This window comes from Macrobrachium rosenbergii, chromosome 21 (assembly GCF_040412425.1).
Source record: "Macrobrachium rosenbergii isolate ZJJX-2024 chromosome 21, ASM4041242v1, whole genome shotgun sequence".
Classification (NCBI taxonomy): Eukaryota; Metazoa; Arthropoda; class Malacostraca; order Decapoda; family Palaemonidae; genus Macrobrachium; species Macrobrachium rosenbergii.
The window spans coordinates 60,238,931-60,260,143 of NC_089761.1; the positions used below are offsets into that span (position 1 = coordinate 60,238,931).

A 21,213-nucleotide genomic window follows, 5' to 3' on the forward strand; every position below is an offset into this window, starting at 1 on the left:
TGGCTAACCTCAAGACATCAGAGATAGCTCCTAAGATTTAAGTTTTTTTGCATGTTTACAGATACTGCCACTGCTACTGGTAGTATAACAAACACTGAACCCTATTCTTTCAAGAGCAATGTACAAGTATGACCATTATTAATTTTCTTATTCCATATGATACTTTATAGTATGTGTTCTTTCTTACATAAATTTCTTATTTCATAATTTATATATATATAAATATATATATATATATATATATACTATAAAGTATATATATATATATATATATATATATATATATATATATATATATATATATATATATATATATATATATATATATATATATATATATATATATATATATATATATATATATATATATATATATATATATATATATATATATATATATATATATATATATATATATATATATATATATATATATATATATATATATATATATATATATATATATATATATATATATATATATATATATATATATATATATATATATATATATATATATATATATATATATATATATATATATATAAAAAGTGCCATGAAATAAAGAAATTGACTGTAAGAAAAATTCTGAACACATACTATAAAGTATTATATATATATATATATATATATATATATATATATATATATATATATATATATATATATATATATATATATATATATATATATATATATATATATATATATATATATATATATATATATATATATATATATATATATTATGTAATTCTAATAGCCACAATGCCCTCTTAACTTCTCGAATTCTTTGCACTTTTTGGATGTGCTTGTAACTCTCGGCCGATGACATCCAAACACAAGAAACTGAAGAGACTTGTGATTTGCCGGTTGCGGAGACAACCTGGGTCACCTTATCCACAAGGAGGTCACGTTGCCAACCTGACCACGAGAAGGATAAAAGTCTATTACCTGTCGTACATATATACACCTGTCATTTTCAGATACATTTATTAGAGCTGGAATAGACCCATCCTCACCATCGTAGCCAAGTGGGCAATCGTTTTTATTGCTTTTTAGGCTGAAATATATATGTAGAATCTACTGGTCACTTTTACCAGACACATATGTAATTCTAATAGCCACAATGCCCTCTTAACTTCTCGAATTCTTCGCACTTTTTTTGGATATGCTTGTAACTACGAAGCCGTGACATCCAAACATAACAATTTTTAAAAGTAAATTGTATTTTTCCTAACTATACAAACCCTCGGTCCTTTACATTAGGAATTGCTTTCAGGCGTAGGCTGGAAACGGCTGTTAAACTCTTGAGCAAGGTGGTTAGGCAATAACTACCTCCAGATAGGCGGGGATACCCGCCTGCCCGGATGTAAACATTTCAGTTTGCCTTTCGGCCCAGGTACAGATTGAGGGTTGGCATGAGGTGGGCATAAAGTGTAAAGGACCTCGGGTTTGTATAGTTAGGAAAAATGCAATTTACTTTTAAAAATTGTTATTTGTTCCGACACAATATACAAACCCTCGGTCCTTTACATTAGGAGACTCACTGATTGGAGGGAGGAATCTGATAAAGTCTCTGAACTGACTGGAGTTCACCACCTTGTCTTCCCTTCCTGGTCGTGAGAGCGAGGAAGGGAAAAACTGCCTCTGACAAAAGATCGGGTTGTAAGAAACGCAGGATCAGTTGTCAGACTTCTGGGTCCCTTTGCATGAAAGAGGAAACGTCAGTTCATGCAAAGTAGGCTAGGAAGACTTTGACGTCGGATGACATTAAGGCAAATACAAGCATTGGGCTTGTCTCATAGTCATGGTCTCCTTCCTCCCCTTGCAAGAGGAAGGAGTGGGGTTGCTTCTATTAACCTGAATGGAAATAGAACGGGAGCTCCCATTATGTGCTAATCTGCCTCGATCGCATGGTCCAGCTTGTAATGGCATGTCCGCTCCCTGCCCGTGGGAAGAGAGCCAGGATGGGGAGAAAGAAGAGAGGCCAGTCACTCAACATTCATTCTCCCAATCACAACCGTACAACATAGGCAAGATGCAACTTATTGAGCAGCCACCACAGGACCCATGGAAAAAGTGTCCAAGGACTTGTGTGCAACATCCCGGAGGTAGAAGGAGGTGAAGGTAGTCTGTTGGGACCACACACCCGCCTTCAGCACCTGTGGTACCGACATATTCTTCCAGAATGCAAGGGATGGACCAAGCCATCGACTTCGTGAGCTCTCGGGTGAAAGGTACCAGTATCGTCGTCATCAGCTGCCAAGTACCTCCTTTGATCGCTTCACGAAGTCAGGAGGAAGATGTGTCCTTAGACACTTCTTCCTTGGGAGAGACAGTACTAGCGAAAACGTTGACGACATCCAGGTTAGGAAATGTCGAACCTTTCAGAAAGTACCACAGATCCCAATAGGACAAAGTAACGAATGATCTGGATCATCGATACAAAGTCCAAGGAGGAGGGGAACAAGAAGGACTCGAACCCGACAATCGATGCCAATGGATTTGGAGTCCACCTATGACATCCGAGGAGTTGAGGTATGATCCCCATCCCTGTTCTTCCATCTTCTACGCCAAGGCCAGGGTAAGACGAGAGATGGACCTAAGCGGGCATATCTCTATCCGACGACTCTCATAGGGCGAGTGCAGAGCACAGACAGGAACCCTAAACGAGAGTCGCATGCCACCCAGGAAACAGTTCCCTGGGACAGCATGACTGAAGAAGCTTCTTGTCCATAGCTAACTCTCGATTGAGGAGGCGAAGGCTACTTCAGATAGAAGACTAGGTCGCAAGGGCCTATGTTCTTCTCAAATGAAAGGGAGAGAAGCAGCCCTCGGCGAAGAAGACGAGGAAGTCCAGACTTGACGAGCGACTCTGACACGAGAAGAAGTTCCGACAACGATACCACCAGCGAAGATGGATCCAGTCCCTGGGACAGTGTTGCAGAGGACTTCAAGGGATATCCAGCTATATCCGTTGCCGCTCGGCGAAAGCCTGTGCTTGCAAGGAAAGCTGGAAAGTCTCCCAGTCCTGAACACACAGGGATGTACTGCCTCAAGAACCACTTCTTGTGTAGCTGCACAGGGAGGATGGGTCAAGCGGAATTCTTCTCGATGCCTCGGCAATCAGGTCGGATGAAGGAGAAGTCTTCAAGTATTCGTCTGTAACTTGGGGTGAGCAATGTTAGGAAACCCCTAGCTTAAACTGACAAATACGGAGGGAAAAACGTCGATATCGAGTTTTCACCAAAAGACAGCATGCCTCAACAGAGCGGCCCCTGGTCTGGTATGAGGGAGTGAGAAAACACTACCGACTTGTGTGCAGGGAGGCAACAGAAGGATGGTAGGGATTTCTCAGTCCAGCAGTCTCTGCATGAATCTTCGTGAAGAAAGAGTGAGCAGCATGTTCCGTCCCGATCACTCAAACCCAAGGCCAGGCTTGCCTACCAATACATCCCCACCAGGAATGCATCTGGTTAATTGAGCTGTCGAGTGTGCAATAGAACAACACTCAAGTACCTTCAAATGTCAAGATGAAACAGGAGGAAAAAACGATTGCCTCCTGTTTGTCGACAAATGCCACTACTGTGGTTTTGTTGTTCAATGAAACCTTTGAGTGCCGCAAAACCCATCCTGAGTTCTCGGACGGCCAAAAGGCTGCCCTGAACCCAGGACGGTGACGAGAAGGTACTAATCGTCTTGGTCACACAAATTCAAGACAAGGTCTTACCAGTGTGCGCCTATTCCTCAATCTGTGAATCCGTAAGTAGACACAAGATGTGAGGGGAATATGCAAGCATATTCGAAGGTTCCTTCAATCAAGCATTAGCCTAGCTCTTTCCTCATACATCGAAGAGGAAAGAACGGGGAAAAGGAAGCAGACTTCCATTTTCCACCATGGGGAAGCTTCTGCAAGATGACAGGGTACCGAGGCAATTAGCTCTAGCCGGCTGGCATTTCCCAAATCGGGAGCACGGGAGAGGTGGTGGGATGAAAGTTCGGTGGAAAGAATTGCCGAGACCTAAGGGAAATAGATACTTCTCCTGAAGGAATCCATTCCCAGGTCTCGGCAATGTTGCTGCCAGTTCCAGAGACTCGATAAGTATCATTTTGTCCAGGCATCAGCAGTTGCAATCTTCTTTTGAAGCCTAGGACTTCTTAGCTAAGGAGTTGAGGGGGGGCTGGCTTGAACTCAAGGTCCAGTTGAGATGACTAAGACCCAAAGTTCTTGGCCACTGTCCAAAGGACAAGTCAGTGCCCTGGTGGGAACCTTGATTACCGGGGTATCTGGCAAATCTCTGAAAGAGAAAGGCAGAACCAAGTAAAGGTTCGTTCCCAAGGGTCGAGCCAACTCGGGACTTACAAAACCGGAGATCCGAATTGGGACAAAGTCCTTCTTCTTAGCATCAGAATTGCCCAAAAAACTGCAGTTGGCAAGACCCTCCGAGGCAAGAAGAATTCATATTCTGTCGAGGCAGGGGTGGAAGCTTGGTGTCTCAACCTGAATTAACTCTGAAGAAAAGAATTCATCAGGTCGAGAACGCTCTCGGAAGCCAGGACTGCGGCGGTCCCTGACACTCTCAGCCCCTTGGAAACTGCAAGGCTTGTGAGTGATGAAGGTTATTCATTGGGGGAGCCGCGGTCCTGTCCCGGGATCCTCGTGCCGACGAATCGGCGCGAAGTTCCCCGAGAACACAGGGGCGATCGTCACTTGAAGAGGAAAACCCTCGCTGTTTTTGATGCGTGAAACTCCTGTACCTCTCCCTTGGAGGAGACCTTGACAGATCCCATGAAACCCTCCTCGGCTACCTGGTTATAATACGAGAAATCGGGGACCGATACCCAAAGCACGCCAGGCAGCCGAACTCCGAAAGAAAATTTCGTCGGAGCTCTCTCTGTCCATCTCGCGCCTCTCGAACAACCGAGAGGAGAAGAGAACAGGTGAGGAGAAAAGAGTATCCCTACCTGTCCTGCCAGTATGATAAGCAGGAGAGGTGGACCGTGGCGATAATCAACCGAAGGAGATTACTGCCACACAGGGAAAGAAGAGCACTTGTGCCGTGGCAAAGCGCTTTCCTGGTAAGAGCAAAAAAGTTCACTCGAACATAGCCGAGAACCCGAATCGGAAAAAACTGAGTAGGGCCGAGTCGAGCCGAGCCGAGCCGAGCCAATCACGCAAACGCGATCCAGATGGTTGGTATGTGGCGGACTGGGAGGCAGGCGGGGCGAGCCGAGCCGAGCCGAGCCAGTCTGGAAAGCCGAGTCGAGTTGAGTCGAGCCGAGCCAGTCTGGCAAGCCGAGTCAGTCTTGTAAGTGCGACCGGGGGCCGACACAATCATAACTGGGCAGGCCGGACTCGTCTGCTGTGAACAATTGTTAGTTTCCAGAACTCTAAATTCCTTCGAGGCCGAGGCCCCTCGAGAAGAAGGTTCGAAGGGGAATTCTGTGTCTGCTATCTTGCATGCTCAATCCCTAAAGTTCGAGACACAAGAATGAAGCCCGGCCGAGCAACCGAAGCAGCTGGCAGGCAGTATTGAGACACCTGGCGTCGTGGCACCCCGACACCTGGGTGTCCCAGCAACCAGACACCTGGGTGTCCAGGCAACCAGACACCTGGGTGTCTCGGCACTTTCTCTCGTCCTGTGCCTCTCGTAAGGAGAGCGCTCATGATTCACAGAATTCGAGCTACCCACGAGACTTCCGAAAATCGGGAGCGGCTGCTTTGTTTCCTAATAGATCGAAAGAGCCAAGCACAGAACCAGTCTTAGATGCAGACTTCCAAGACTGGCAACGAGGGCGTGGCCTCGAGAGGCCGCGCTCTTGCAGCCCCCGAAATGCAAGATCCCACAGGAGAATGCGAATCGGTCAACGAGAGAAACTTGTCTCCCGGAAGAGAGTCAGTCCCTTAGAAGTCCAGCAGGACTCTGAAGGTGATACTGCAACGGACAAAATGTCATTTGAAAGTCACTAGCAGTGACAGGAGCGATCAGGTCGGTTGCCAGGAGACCAGGAGAGCAGCCCACAGACTGTCGTCGAGTTGACAAGAGCATAACACAGGGAACAGCAGGAGCAGATGGACCACAGATACGCAGGAAGCATTGCAACAGCATACATGAAAACCAGCAATGACAGCGATCGATCTACATCGGCGGGAACAGAGACAGAGCGATCCCGACGTGGAAATATGTCATCTAATCAGGTATTGTGGTCGATCCTGAAGCAACACTGAATGAATGTTGGGACTGCTTCATGCAAGATAGTCTTGATATATCCAGCCAACTACTGCTGTGTCTGCGATGCTCACTGTCAACCTGAAAGAAAAACAAAGATGATTAGTAGAGGGAGGCTCCTCCTGCTACAAGGGGAACAGCCCTACGCAGCAGGTGGAGGTACTCTAGATGAGGTCGCTCGATCGCTCCCCCTCCCTCCCGGTCTTCGCCCGACGAGCGAGTGAAGAGGGCGAAGGAGAGAGATCTACTAAGGGGAGAAGGAAGCAGCTACGGGAAGAGAAAAAAGGACGGAGGGGAGGCCACCAAGGGCGCCGTGGAAGCGGAACTTATCGACGATGCCCGTAACCTCCCACTCGGCCCGCAAATCTCTAAGCGCAGGCAGCGAGTAACACTCAACATAAGTAGGAAGAAATTAGTGATGCCCCTTACACACGGAGGGTGGAAGCCCAAGAAGGAAACTAACTCTTACGTCTCGATGGATGTAGGGGAGTGAAGATATTGCGTCCCAAACTATATCTCCGAAAGTACAGGGGCGCCTTCAGTATTTACGTAAAGGGCCGCTGGAGAGAAGCATTACCACTTGGTTACGCTACTCCAGTTATGCCCTTGGCCGTCAAACCCAAGACACAGGCAGGGAACGACGGCTTACGCAAGGTTATCACAAATCGTGGGTTTGTATTAACAAATATCAAACACACGTATAAATAAACAAAAATACAGAAAGATCCCATCGAGGATAATAAGAGCTTAACGACAGTCAGGCAGAGAGAACGAAAACACGTCAGCAATGCATGACGGCCGAAAGCAAACTGGAATGTTTACATCCGGGCAGGCGGGTATCCCCGCCTATCTGGAAGTAGTTATTGCCTAACCACCTTGCTCAAGAGTTTAAAGGCCGTTTCCAGCCTACGCCTGAAAGCAATTCCTAATGTAAAGGACCTAGGGTTTGTATATTGTGTCGGAACAAACAAAAAATTGAAGAGACTTGTGATTTGCCGGTCGCGGGAGACGAACCCGGGTCACCTTAACCACAAGGAGGTCACGTTGCCGACCTGACCACGAGAAGGATAAAAGTCTATTACCTGTCGTACATATATATACCTGTCGTTTTCAGATATATTTATTAGAGCTGGAATAGACCCATCCTCACCATCGTAGCCAAGTGGGCAATTGTTTTTATTGCTTTTTAGGCTGAAATATATATGTAGAATCTACTGGTCACTCCTTGTTCACTCAAACATAGCCGAGAACCCGATTAAAAAAAAAACCGAGTGGGGCCAAGCCGAGCTGATCACTCGAACACGATCCAGACTGGGAGGCAGGCAGGGTGAGAGGAGCTAGTCTCGGAAGTACAACCAAGGGCTGGGCGGGACGGGCAAGCCGAGCTAGTCTTGTAAGCGCGACCAGGGGCCGAGCTGAGCCAAGCCGATCGCGAGAACACAATCAGATCTGGGCAGGGCAGAACTCATCTGCCGTGAACTACTGCTAGTTTCCCGAACTCTAAACTCCTTCAAGGCTGAGGCCCCTCGAGAAGAAGGTTCAAAGGGGAATTCTGTGTCTGCTATCCTGCATGCTTGAACCCTACGGTTCAAGACACAAATATGAAACCTGGCCAAGCAACCGAAGCAGCTGGCAGGCAGTATCGAGACAACTGGCGTCTCGGCAGTTTCTCTTGTCCTGTGCCTCTCGTCAGGAGAGCGCTCGTGATTCATAGAATTCGAACTATCCACGAGACTCCCAAAAATCGGGAGTGGCTGCTTTCAGTTTCCTAAGAGATCGAAAGAGCCAGGCACAGAACCAGTCTTACACGCAGACTTCCAAGACTGGCAACGAGGGTGCGGACTTGAGAGGCTGCGCTCTCACGGCCCCCGAAACGCCAGAGCCCACAGGAGAATGAGAATCGATTCCCACCCGGGGGCGGGAAGAGCCAATGAGAGAAACTTGTCTCCCGGAAGAGAGTCAGTCCCTTAGAAGTCCAGCAGGACTCCCGAAGGGAATCTCTTCCCTGCTTCTTCTGGTGTTTGACCGACAGGATCGAGACACTAGGCTGGGAACCCGACCGAGCACAGGCAAGCACTCACGGAGTGCTTGTGGTGCTGGCAGGAAGAGCTGAGACACCTGGGTGCCTCGGCCCTTTCTCTCGCACTGCCCCCGAACTGGGCCGAGGAAATACTCTCCAGACCACATCAGGATACTCGATATTCCTTGGAATCTCGAGCACTCGGAGCGACTTCGCGAACGAGCGCCAAAAGTAGTCCCGGTCTTAGAGGCGGAACCTCTAGGACTGGGAACGGGATCGCAAACCGAGATCTTCGAGCCCACGGCTCCCGAAACACAAAACCCACGGCTATGCGAATCGGTTTCCTAACCCAAAAGTCAGGAAGAGCCAATGAGAGACCCACTGCCTCCTCGGAAGGAGTCAGTCCCTAGACATCCAAGGGCATCAAGGGGAAGAAGCAGCCTTCCTCTCCTTTGGCCGACGGAGGTCTGTTCGATTCCTGGGAGCCCGTTGGACCTCAGGAGAGGAAGGGAAGAGGCAGCAGAAGACGAAATTGAAGATAAGGTGAAGAAGACAGCAGCTACTTCCACAGCGCGGCTTCCTTCACCTCCACTCCGACATCTTCTACAGGATGGTGGACATGAAACATGTTAACCTTCAGGGCAGTTAGGCAGGAACACAACGGAAGCGGCCCAGGACAACACCACCAGGAGAAGCAGTAGGCATGATCAGGACAGCTGATGCAGGAGCTATGGCAGCATTTCGGAAGGTAGGAGCCACTGCAATGGCCAGGAACGTCACTTTCCACAAGGCGACTTCCTTCACCTTCACGCCAACATCTTCTACAGGATGGTGGACATCGAAACCTCCGGGGCAGCTGGCAGGAACACAATGGAAGTGGCCCCAGGCACGACCGCCAGGAGAAGTGGCAGGCATGATCAGGACAGCCGATGCAGGAGCTATGGCAGCATTTCGGAAGGCAGGAACTACTGCAACGGCCAGGAACGTCACTTCCACATGGCGACTTCCTTCACCTTCACGCCAACATCTTCTATAGGATGGTGGACATCGTAACCTCCAGGGCAGCTGGCAGGAACACACTAAGGAAGCGGCTCCAGGCACGACCACCAGGAGAAGCAGCAGGCACAATCAGGACAGCCGATGCAGGAGCTATGGAAGCAGTTCGGAAGGCAAGAGCTACTGCAACGGCCAGGAACATCACATGAAAGTTACCAGCATCGACAGGAACAATCAGGACGGCTGCGGCAGGAGACCAGGAAGAGCCGCCCACAGACGGTTGTCGAGTTAACAGGAGCATAACACAGGGAACAGCAGGAGCAGATGGACCACAGATATAACAGAGGCATTGCCACAGCATACATGAAGGACAGCAATGGCAGCGATTGATCCACATCGGGGAGTCGGAACGATCCCGACGTGGCACTGTCATCCAGCCAAGATATTGTGGTCGATCCTGAAGCAACACTAAATGAACGTCGGGACTCCTTCATGCGAGATATCCCGAGATATCCAGCCAACTACTGCTGTGTCTGCGATGCTCACTGTCAACCTGAAAGAAAAAGCAAAGATGATTAGAGAGGGAAACTCCTCTCGCTACGAGGGGAACTGCCCTACACAAAGAGAGGAGGTACCCAAGAAGAGGTCGCCCGACCACCTGCTCCCCCACCCCTCGCGGTCTTCGCCTGACAAGCAAGCGAAGAGGGCGAAGGAGAGAGATCTCTACCAAAGGAGAGATAAGGAAGAACCTAAAGGGAGAGAGAAAGATGGATGGGAGGCTACCAAGGGCGGAGTGGAAGCATAACTTACAGACGATGCCCGCAACCTCCCACACGCCCTGCAACTCTTTAAGCGCAGGCGGCGAAAACAACACTCAGCACAAGTAGGAAGGAAGTAGTCATGCCCTTGTACACGGAGGGCAGGAGCCCAAGAAGGGAAGCGAACTCTTACGTCCCGACTAATGTAGGGGAGCGAAGATATTACGTCCCAATCTAATATTTCTGATTGTACAGGGGAATGCCTTCAGTATCTAAATAATTTAAAGGGCTACTGGAAGAGAAGCATTACCACTCGGTTAACTCCTTAAATACGCCCCTGGTTATCAAACCCAAGGCACAGTGCAGGGAACGATGGCTATGCAAGGTTATCACAAATCGTGGGTTTGTATTAATAAATATCAAACACACGTAATATATACACACAAATACAGAAAGATCCCACTGGGAAATAAGAGCTTAACGATGGTCAGGTGGAGAGATCTGAAACCACGTCTGCAACGCACGATGGCTGAAAGCAACCTGGAATGTTTACATTCGGGCAGGCGGGTATTCCCACCTACCTGGCGGTAGTTACTGCCTAAACACCTTGCTCAAGAGTTTAACGGCCGTTTCCAGCCTGCGCTGAAAGTAATTCCTAGCCGTAAAGGACCAACGGTTTGTACATCATGTCGGAACAAATACCACTTTAATCATATATACAGTACCCTAAAAAGGAAAACTTATTTGCACATCCACTTTAAAGCTGTTCTAGGATAATTCATCAAAGATAGAGAGTGAAAATTCTTACACATTCACTAACAACTTTTAGGTCTAAAATATCCACTCATCAATTGTCTCTAAATAAGAAAATACGTGCTTACTTAGTGTAACAATCTAAAGCTTCTGTGAATAACTCCTCTCGCATGAGCAGATTTCCTTTGTTCTTAAGTTCTTCTGCCTCAGCTTTGTCTGCTTCACTTGGTAGTGCTTCATTCCTAGGAACAGAAGTAACCGTCACCTCTTCTTGCACAGGCTGTAATACGAAATAACATTCTGATTACTTGTGGATGCCATTTTCTCTATGACTGGAAATTTTAATAAATACCTGTACTGTAAATTTAATTACTGCTAAAATAACTATAATTAATGAAGAGACTATGTATTGTACACTATACAGGCAGTCCCCAGTTATTGGCAGGTTCCATTTCTGAGGGTGTGATGATAACCGAAAATCATGCTGATTTTCGGAGGTTTTTTGGCAATTTTAGGGGCTTATCGGTTCCGAAAAGTGCTGATTTTCGGTTATCGGTGCTCTGTTAGGTATGTATTGGCGCCAATACCTAATTATTGGCGTCGATAAGCAGAAATCGGTGATTTTCCGCACCGAAAATTGCAATTTTCATTGCTAGACAAGTGCCATAAAACTGGATCACTGTTAACCAAGCCCGCCGTTAACCAGGGACTGCCTGTAATTACAAATGAAACATGAAATACATTTTGAAGAAAAATTACATTTCCATAAAAAAATTAAGTTTTATATATATTTACCAAGTAATTACATAGCTAATGTATCTACCTTGTGAGTCAACTTTTTATATTTTAGCTGTAGCACTTCTTTTGTTTACATGTAGGTGACCCCCAGCCCACTCCCAGGGGAAGTAAGAACAACTTGGCAATCATTATCCAATTTCTTTGTGCCCTCATGTCCATGAGAAGGGAGGTGGGCGGGTTCTGATTCTGTAATTACTTGGGAGATAGTATATACAAAACTTAATTTTCTTATGAAAATCACAATTTTTTAAAGTAAATTGTATTTTTCCTAACTATACAAACCTGAGGTCCTTTACATTAGGAATTACTTTCAGCGAAGCTGGAAGCGGCCGCTGAACTTTCGAACAAGGTGGTTAGGTAGTTAACAAGGCAGTGGTTTACGTTCCGGCTTTCGACGGTTCGAGTTAAATATATTCATCAGAAATTATTTCCTGGCAGGAGGATGGGAAGAAATTTGGCCCTTGCCGGCAGAATAATCATAATTTGAAGGTTTTTGATGTAAAACTCAATAATAATGCAGTTTATGTCGTTTTCAATGCACCCAGAGCATTAAAAGTAAGGTTTTCTTATGATTTTTGACGATTTTCGACGATTTTCCGGTTTACTGACGATTTTGGGTTTCGGCTGACGCAAGAACGGAACCCCGTCGTAAACCGGGGACCGCCTGTACTGTCCAGGAGGTGGGTCGCCTGCCGGATGTAAACATTCCGATTTACCTTTCGGCCCAGGTGTCAGATTGAGGGGTGGCATGAAGTGGACATGAAAATTTAATGTAAAAGACCTCAGGTTTGTATAGTTAGGAAAAATACAATTTACTTTAAAAAAAAAATTGTGATTTGTCCCGACACGATATACAAACCATCGGTCCTTTACATTAGGAAGACTCACTGGTTGGAGGGAAGAATCTGAGTCTCTACGAACTGACTGGAGTACGCTACACCGTGGGTTCCCTTCCTGGTCGATAGAGCAAGGAAGGGAAAATCTGCCTCTGACAAAGTGATCGGGTTGTAGGAAAAGCAAGATCAATTGTCAGACTTCTGGGCTTTTTCATATGGATGAGGAAGACGTCATTTCATACAAAAATAGGCTAGGATGAACCTTAAAAAGTTGGCAACAGTAAGGCAAATACAAATGTCAGGTTTGTCTTATTGTCATGATCTCCTTCCTCCCCTTGCTAGAGGAAGGAGTGGATTTGCTTCTATGATCCTGAAAGGAAATAAAACAGAAGCTCCAAGTGTATACTTACCTGCATCGACCGCCAGATCCAGCATGTAACGGCACGTCCGCTCTCTGCCTGCAGGAAGAGAGCCAGGATGAAGAGAAGGAGAGGCCAGTAACTCCCACACTCATTCCTGCATCCACAACCGCACATCTTAGGCGAGGTGCAACCCTGTCCTGTTGGAGGAGCCAGGTAAGCTACACAATACATTGAGCAGCCACCACAGGGCCCAAGGAAAAGGTATCCAAAGACTTGTGGGCAATATCCTGGAGGCAGAAAGAAGTGAAGGTGGTCTGTTGAGACCATGCCCTCGCTTCCAATACCTGAGAAACCGACAGGTTCTTCCGGAATGCGAGGGTTGGACCAATGCTCCAGACTTCATGAGCTCTCAGATGGAAGGTACTGGTGTCGTCTCCTCCAGCAGCAGAGTATACTCTCCTAATTGTCTCACAAATCCAGAAAGAAATCGTGTTCTTGGACACCTCTTTCTTGGCTGAGATAGCACTAACACACAGTTGTCGACGCTCAGGCCGGAAATGGCCAGTTCTCTTCAGATAGTGCCGCAGCACTCTAAAAAGACACAATAGCATCTCATCTGGGTCAATACCTACAAAGTCCTCTGGGGAGGGGATTGTGAAGGACTCGAACCTAGCATCAGGGACCGATGGGTTCTGAGTCTTCGTTACAAAGTCTGGGATGAAATCAAGCGTGACTGATCCCCATCCCCTCGAGTGTTTAACATCGAAGGAAAGTCTGTGAAGTTCTCCTACTCTCTTCGCTGATGCCAGGGCAAGCAGGAAGACGGTCTTGAGGGTCAGATCCCTGTCTGACGACCCTCGTAAAGGCTCGTATGGTGCACGAATCAGGCTCCTTAGAACAAGAGTCACATCCACACAGGGGGCCTGAGGTCCCTGGGTGGGCAAGACCTCTGGAACCTTCTCAGCAGTGGAGAAATCTCAAAAGAAGAGGAGATATCTACCCCCTTTCAGCCCCAAGACTAGGCTGAGTGCGGCTCTGTAGCCTTTTACGGCTGAAACTGAGAGAAGCTTCTCTCAGTGGAGAAAGATGAGGAAGTCTGCGACCTGCTGTATTTGGGAGCCACCAGAATCATCCGGAGATCCGGGGTGATCATCACGTGGCTGATCACCCTGCGAATCAGACAAAATGGAGGAAAGGCATAGACATCTAGGTTGTCCCATGGGAGTTGGAACGCATCCTCTGCAGTGGCTCATGGGTCCGGCACGACAGAACAGAAGACCTGAAGTTTCCTGTTGTGCCGGGTGACGAACAGATCTATGACTAGACACCCCCACAGATCGAACAACCTCTCCACAATGTCTGGGTGAAGGGACCACTCTATCCCTATCACCTGATTCTGGTGGCTGAGCTTGTCTGCCACTACATTCCTCTTGGCTGGAATGCACCTGGCTGACAGCTCTACCGAGTGGGCCACATCCCACTTGTGCACCTGCACGGTCAACTGATGAAGCGGAAGGGACACCAGGCCACCTGGCTTGTTGACGTATACCACTACCTTGGTGTTGTCACTCATCAACACCATGGAGTGTCCCATCACCCAATCCTGAAACTCTTGGAAAACCAAGTAGGCCGCCGCGAGTTCCAGGATGTTGATGTGAAGGTGCTTGTCATCTCAGTCCCACACTCCCAAAGTCAGCAACTCCTCCGGGTGTGCGACCCATCCCTCAGTCGATGCATCCAAGAACAGAAGCATGTCCGGAGGGGGAGTATGTAGGCATACTACTATTAAAAGGTTCCTGTAGTCCATCCACCAGTCAGGGTCCTCTCTCACCTACTCCGAAAGAGGGATGAGAAAGGACAAGGGGTCTCGAGACTGGGACCCATACTCCTTCAGTAGCCACTGCAGGGACCAAAGGTGTAGACGTCCATGAGGGATCAGCTTCTCCAACGACGACAGGTGACCAATGATTACTTGCCACTGCTGAGCTGGCTGCTCCTGTCGGGACAGGAACAGCTGTGCTGCCTTCCTTCACCTGCTGATACGATAGTCCAAGGGAAGACGATACCTATCAGCATGCCCAGGTCCATCCTCTGCTTGGGGGTAAGAGGAAGACTCAGGACCAGCCAATCGCCAAGATACCTTAATAGACATATCCTGTGTGAATGGGCCAAAGCTGACACTAGGTTGAACACTCACATGAAACAAGAGTGCCCCGAATTGGAACATCGTCTCCCCAAGAATAAAGTGAAGGTACTTGTGGGAGGACGGATGGATGGGTATTTGGAAATACTCATCCTTCAGATCCACCATAAGCATGAAGTCGTTCTCCTTGATGGAGGCGAGCATGGAACAAGCTGTCTCCATCATGAACTGAGTCTGATGAACAAATTGGTTCAAAGGAGAGAGGTCTATGACCAGTCTCCAGCCTCCCGAAGCTTTCTCCACGAGAGACATGGCTGTCAAGCCTGGGGGCTGATTCAACACGACTTTCACAGCATCCGTGCTCAGCATGGCTTGCGTTTCTTGCACAAGTGTGAGATCCTTCGTTGAACCAGAACATAGGTACGGAGACAGACCAGAGAGTTGGTGAGGGGTGGCCGAGACTCGAAGGGGAGTAGATATCCCTCCGGAAGGACATCCACTACCCAGGTCTCGGCTCTGTATTGCTGCCATGTTGCCCAATGGCTTGAAAGGCACACACCCACCAGCAGCTGGAGGGGAACGCCGCCCCTAGCATTTCCCCTTCTTCTTCGCCTTGCCCCCTTTACCGGACTGGAAAGAGGGCTGAAAGGGGCGCGATTGCCTGCCCTTCCCGGTGGAAGAAGGCTGGGTGTTCCTTGGGGAACCCTTCGAAGGCTGAGACTTCTTGGGGGCCGAGGAAGTGCTAGCCTGGCCCGAAGGCCGAGCTGCAGTGGAGTGCAAAGACAAGGAGGTCTTGGCCACTGCCTGGTGGGCAAGGCGGTCGCTGCCTTTGGCCTGACGCTTGTCCACCACAGCATCTACCAGCTCTCTAGGGAAGAGAGAGGCAAAACCCAGCAATAGTCCATCCCGTAGGGTCACTGCAGACTCGGGACCTACAAAGACCTGGCGAAACCAGAGAGGACAGCATCTCTTCTCCCCAGGCACAATAGTGCCTGAGGAGGCAGACACTTTGGATACGGTGAATGACCACAGATCCAGCCAAGAGACTGCCTGGAGAGCTGCCATAGCGGTGGCTTCCAGGGCTGCTGCTGCTTGTTGCAAGAGGGAGATTCCTTCTGCAGTGAGCTACTGCAGCAAGACCCCCCAGCCTAGATGCACCAGGTCTGGGTCAACCTGCTTGGTCAACAATGCCCTCTCCAAGGGTGAATAGAAGCGCTTCTGTTGAGGCAGAGGAGGAGGAAGCAGCTTATCCGAATGGTTCGAAGGAAGTGAATTAACTTGCCCAGAAACAAGATTATTCACTTGATTGAGAACTCCTTCGGCAAGTGTGGACCACGGCAGCCCCACCGAAACCTTGGGCTCCTGTTTTGAACCCCAGAACGATTTGAGGTGCGAAGGATGAGCCACAGATGTAGCTGTGTTCCCTTCCCCAAGGTCGTTGTGCTGACAGATCACAGCAATGACATCTGCAAGAGTCCTCTGTATTTTGGGGGTGTCTGCATCCTGGGGAGATGACCCCTGAGTCCTTCCAGGGTGCAGTCCTCCCGATCTACTCTCCTGGCAGGAGGGAGAACCTTGGCAGATCCCTTGGATCCTTCCTGCACTATGCGGGCGTATGACCTAGTCAATCTGAGGACTGAGCCAGGAATGTAGAGTCATACCCTGAACTTACAAGAGGTTAGGTTCCAGAACCCCTCGGGCAAGGTGAATTTTCACATAAGTTTGGCACGTCTCTTAAAATGCTAATAAATAATTATTTCTAAAAGTTTAAACACTAAATATGACCCTAATCATGGTCCCAAATTATAAAGTTAACTTTTAAATTAAATTAAAGTTACTGTAATTTCATTTTAAAGTTAGCTAAATACATTACCCTTAAAAAACAAATAAATGGTTGACATAAAAATAGACTTGGAAGAGAATTTCTGTCTCTCTCCCCTTCTGACCGATCCATTTTTAGAAGTCGTCTCAACCTCTTTTTAATAACTTCATTGTATGTCTCTTCTCTTTGTTCTGAAACACTTTTTCATGAACAAACAGTGTTTTTTATTTTGACTTATACAACTCTTAGTTATTATGTCAGTTTTAGAACGTATTTGCCACACTAGTGCATTTGCACTTTGTAGACAGTACAGGTAAAATTAGATCAATTTCATGAAATGAAATTACAGTAACTTTAATTTCATTTAAAAGTTAGTTTAATGCTGAATTTCCATCTTTTGATATCTAACATAAGAATAACTCTCTCTCTCTCTCTCTCTCTCCATTAATTCATAAATAATTTAACTTGATATTTCAAGTAAGGACAATCTCTCTCTCTCTCTCTCCATTAGTTCATAAATAATTTAACTTGATATTTCAAGTAAGGACAATCTCTCTCTCTCTCTCTCTCTCTCTCTCTCTCTCTCTCTCTCTCTCTCTCTCTCTCCATTAATTCATAAATAATTTAACTTGATATTTCAAGTAAGGACAATCTCTCTCTCTCTCTCTCTCTCTCTCTCTCTCTCTCTCTCTCTCTCAGTCTCCGTAATAATTGATAAATAATTTCACTCAAGTAAGGACAACTCTCTCTCTCTCTCTCTCTCATTCTCCGTAATAATTGATAAATAATTTCACTCACTTAAGTAAGGACAATCTCTCTCTCTCTCTCTCTCTCTCTCTCTCTCTCTCTAGTGCTCACACATTTTTACAACTTATTTCTCTGTACATCTTTACCTGTAAAAATGTGTGAGCACTAGAAAGAGAGAGAGAGAGAGAGAGAGAGAAGAGAGAGAGAGAGAGAGAGAGAGAGAGAGAGAGAGAGAAGAGAGAGATTGTCCTTACTTGAAATATCAAGTTAAATTATTTATGAATTAATGGAGGAGACTGAGAGAGAGAGAGAGAGAGAGAGAGAGAGAGAGAGAGAGAGAGAGAGAGAGAGAGAGAGAGAGAGATTGTCCTTACTTGAAATATCAAGTTAAATTATTTATGAATTAATGGATAGAGAGAGAGAGAGAGAGAGAGAGAGAGAGAGAGAGAGAGAGAGAGAGAGAGAGAGATTGTCCTTACTTGAAATATCAAGTTAAATTATTTATGAATTAATGGAGAGAGAGAGAGAGAGAGAGAGAGAGAGAGAGAGAGAGAGAGAGAGAGAGAGAGAGAGATTGTCCTTCCTTGAAATATCAAGTTAAATTATTTATGAATTAATGGAGAGAGAGAGAGAGAGAGAGAGAGAGAGAGAGAGAGAGAGAGAGAGAGAGAGAGAGAGAGTTATTCTTATGTTAGATATCAAAAGATGAAATTGTTAAACCTTACTTTAAAATACTTCAAAACCAAATTATAAAAAAAAAATAAATGGTTAATGTGAGAATATAGGAGAGTGTGAACATTAGTATACTATTTCTCTCTCCCCCCCATTCCACCAATCTATTTTTAAAGTCTTCTCAACCTCAGTTTTAAAAACTTCTTTATTCTGTCTCTTTCTCTTTGTTCTGAAATGCTCTGTCTCTATGTTTTAAAACGGTGCATTTACAGTTTGTACACAGTAAAGGTAAAATTAGATTATTTTCAAATTATCTACTGTACAGTTAACCCTTTAACGCCAACTGGACGTATTTTACGTCAACAAAAATTGTTTGTCGGGTGCCGAGTGGACGTAAAATATGTTGACTACAAAAAGTTTTCTTAAATATTCGCAGAAAAATACTTATAGGCCTAGTTTGCGAAAAATTTAAAATCACGCGCCTTGAGGGATGCTGGGAGTTCACGGATCACGCTGTTATTTTGTTTACAAGCGTGACCCAGCTGCGCATGCGTGAATTTCTTTCTTCTCCCACTAGAAAGCATCAGCGACGCATCGTCAGAGAGCATTTCTTGACGCGTTCATGTTTTGCCGAACTTTTGCAAGTGTTAGCGTGTTTGTGACGCAACAGGACGTACGCAGAGATGTCCCAACGTCGTCAGGACTCTGAAAGGCGCATATTGCCTGTCGGTAGTGAGCGTGTGAGACGCGTTTTAGACTTGGATGCTGGAGAGGGACCCAGCACCCAAGGCGATCCATCTTATGAGTGCCGTGCTGTACGGTCACGTGTAGCTGAAAGTGACCGTGGGCCCCAAGGGCCGTACCCTGTGCCTTTTATGACCCCTAGGAAACATCGGGGTGTCCTGAGAGGCATTCGTAAACATTTGGGAGGCCTCCAACAAAAGGAAATTGATGATTACTTGTTGGAGCTCGATCAAGAGCAGGTGAAAAGTCCTCATTTTGATGGCAGTTGGTCATCTAGTGACGAGGACATCACGCCCGATGTCAGTGATGATGAGTATTTTCCCCCAATGTCCCTACGAGAGCCAGAGCATGAAAGTGAACTCGAGTTCAGTGGTTTCAGTGCTTATGAGGGAGAGTCTGAGGAGGAGGAGGCAATGATTGTGGCTGGTGGGGACGAGACAGAAAGTGATGGTGAAAGTGAGGGAGATGGGCCAGTGGGGGGTGTGCGGTTGTGCCCGTAGAAGGTCGCAACGTCGCGGCAGCCTAGGTGAAGGCTGTTCGTCTGAAAGTGATGAGGGGTGGTTGGAGGACCCCACCCCACCTAACATGCACCCATTCACAGCAGTACCTGGACTGACCGTCCCTGTGCCTCTCACTGCACTGGGGTTCATTCAGCTCTTCCTTACACGGGAATTGCTGGAATACCTCGTTGAAGAGACGGCGGATTATGATCGGTACTGCCGTGAGGAACTGCAGACGACGTTGTCGTATCGATGGCGGGGCTGCAACCTCACGAACATGGCGCATTTTTTGGGGCTCCACATTTTTTTTGGAATGATGCCTGCTGCCGACATCAGGCAATATTGGAGGTGGAATTTTTTTTAAGTACGCCCAATGTGCCCGGCATTATGCCCTGTGATAGTTTCCTGGCGCTGGACAGGTATTTCAACGCCTTCAACCTAAGGGCCATACCCTGGAATAACCCAGATCGCCTCATCTTAGTCCGCCCAGTGTTGGAGTACATTCGTGAATGGTGCCAGTTTCTCGTGGTTCCTTCCAAGAACCTTTCCTTGGATGAGGGGATGATGCCATACAAACGACGTCTAAGCATAAAAGTGTACAACCCCAAGAAGCCAAAGAAATATGGTGGGAGGTTATTTTTTTTATTACGGAATCCAACACTGGATATCTCGTTGACTTCTCTGTGTATTCCGAGGTCTTCTCCACGCTGCGTGACACTGTCTTCGGTCTTGTGGATCGTTTCCTTAACCAGGGATACCACCTGTTTAAGGATAATTATTATAACTCGGTATCCTTGGCCCAGGAACTTTATGAAGCAGGTATGCACGTCAGTGGTACCCTTTGGTTGGTGCGTGGGGCCCCGAATGTCCTCCAGGGGTTCGCTAGCCACCCGCAACATCTGGCAAGAGGAGAGACAGAGTGGCAGCGGAAGGGAGATGTCTTCGTCATCTGTTGGAAGGGGGTCTGACTCGTGCCCTTGATTACGACCAGTCATGAGCCCATCCAAGAAGAGGTTGTTCAGCAGGAGAAGACACGGCAGCAGGGCCGAGTTACATATGAGGAGCTTCGTGCCCAACAGCCTATTGTCATCGGGAACTACAATAGGCACATGGGAGGAGTTGATCTTTTTTATCAACTCATCCAGTATTATCCCTTCGCCAGGAGAACCAGGAAGTGAACACAGAAGCTCCTCAAATACCTCCTTCAGTTGGCACTCCAGAATGCCTACATCCTCTACTGTGGGTACAATTCGGACACCCGGAGGTTGTCCCACATCCAGTTTCTCAAGGTGGACGGGAATGCCCTCATAAACTTCAATCCTGAGGAGTGGCCTTCCAACAGCGGCCCCCTGCCCCGAGCTCCAGATCTGCCCCGAGAGGACAGGGCAGATGTCGCTAGGAGGGCCAACCTAGGTTGTCCTGCTCCTGCCGCTGCCGCCCCTGCTGCCGTTGCCCTTGATGTTGCCGCCCCTGCTGTCCCCGTCCCTGCTGACGCCCTCCCTCACATTCCAGTGTCCCGTTGGGTAGTGGACCCTGTGTGTCGGCTGCAGGAAGGGGATCACACACTGGAGCCCCTAGAAGGACGTAAGCAGAAATGGTGCCAGGTGTGCCATATGAATGGCAGAAGAAGAGACAACCGGTTCGTCTGTCGCACCTGCAAGGGAGCACTTTGCAGGATCGGGGAGTGTGACTGCAAACACCACACTGCGGTTAAATATTGGAGTGCACCTACCCGAGGGACACTGGAGGGCGCAGCGGACTGCCAAAGGGTGGCCCATCTGCAGTAAGGGCGCGCGTCTCCCTCCTCCACCTGTACCTCGTCATGTCTA

At 47.3% G+C, this 21,213-nt stretch overlaps 1 protein-coding gene across 6 annotated transcripts in view; it reads right to left on the reverse strand.

Annotated features, from left to right (window-relative positions):
• The window catches only part of LOC136850225 (small glutamine-rich tetratricopeptide repeat-containing protein alpha-like), a 157,483-nt gene that overhangs the window by 98,160 nt on the left and 38,110 nt on the right, over window positions 1–21,213 (reverse strand). For all 6 annotated transcript variants that reach the window (XM_067123860.1, XM_067123862.1, XM_067123865.1 and 3 more), the window contains one exon: window positions 10,889–11,040. In XM_067123860.1, the coding sequence (XP_066979961.1) occupies window positions 10,889–11,040 (152 nt within the window). The remainder of the gene's footprint in view (window positions 1–10,888; window positions 11,041–21,213) is intronic.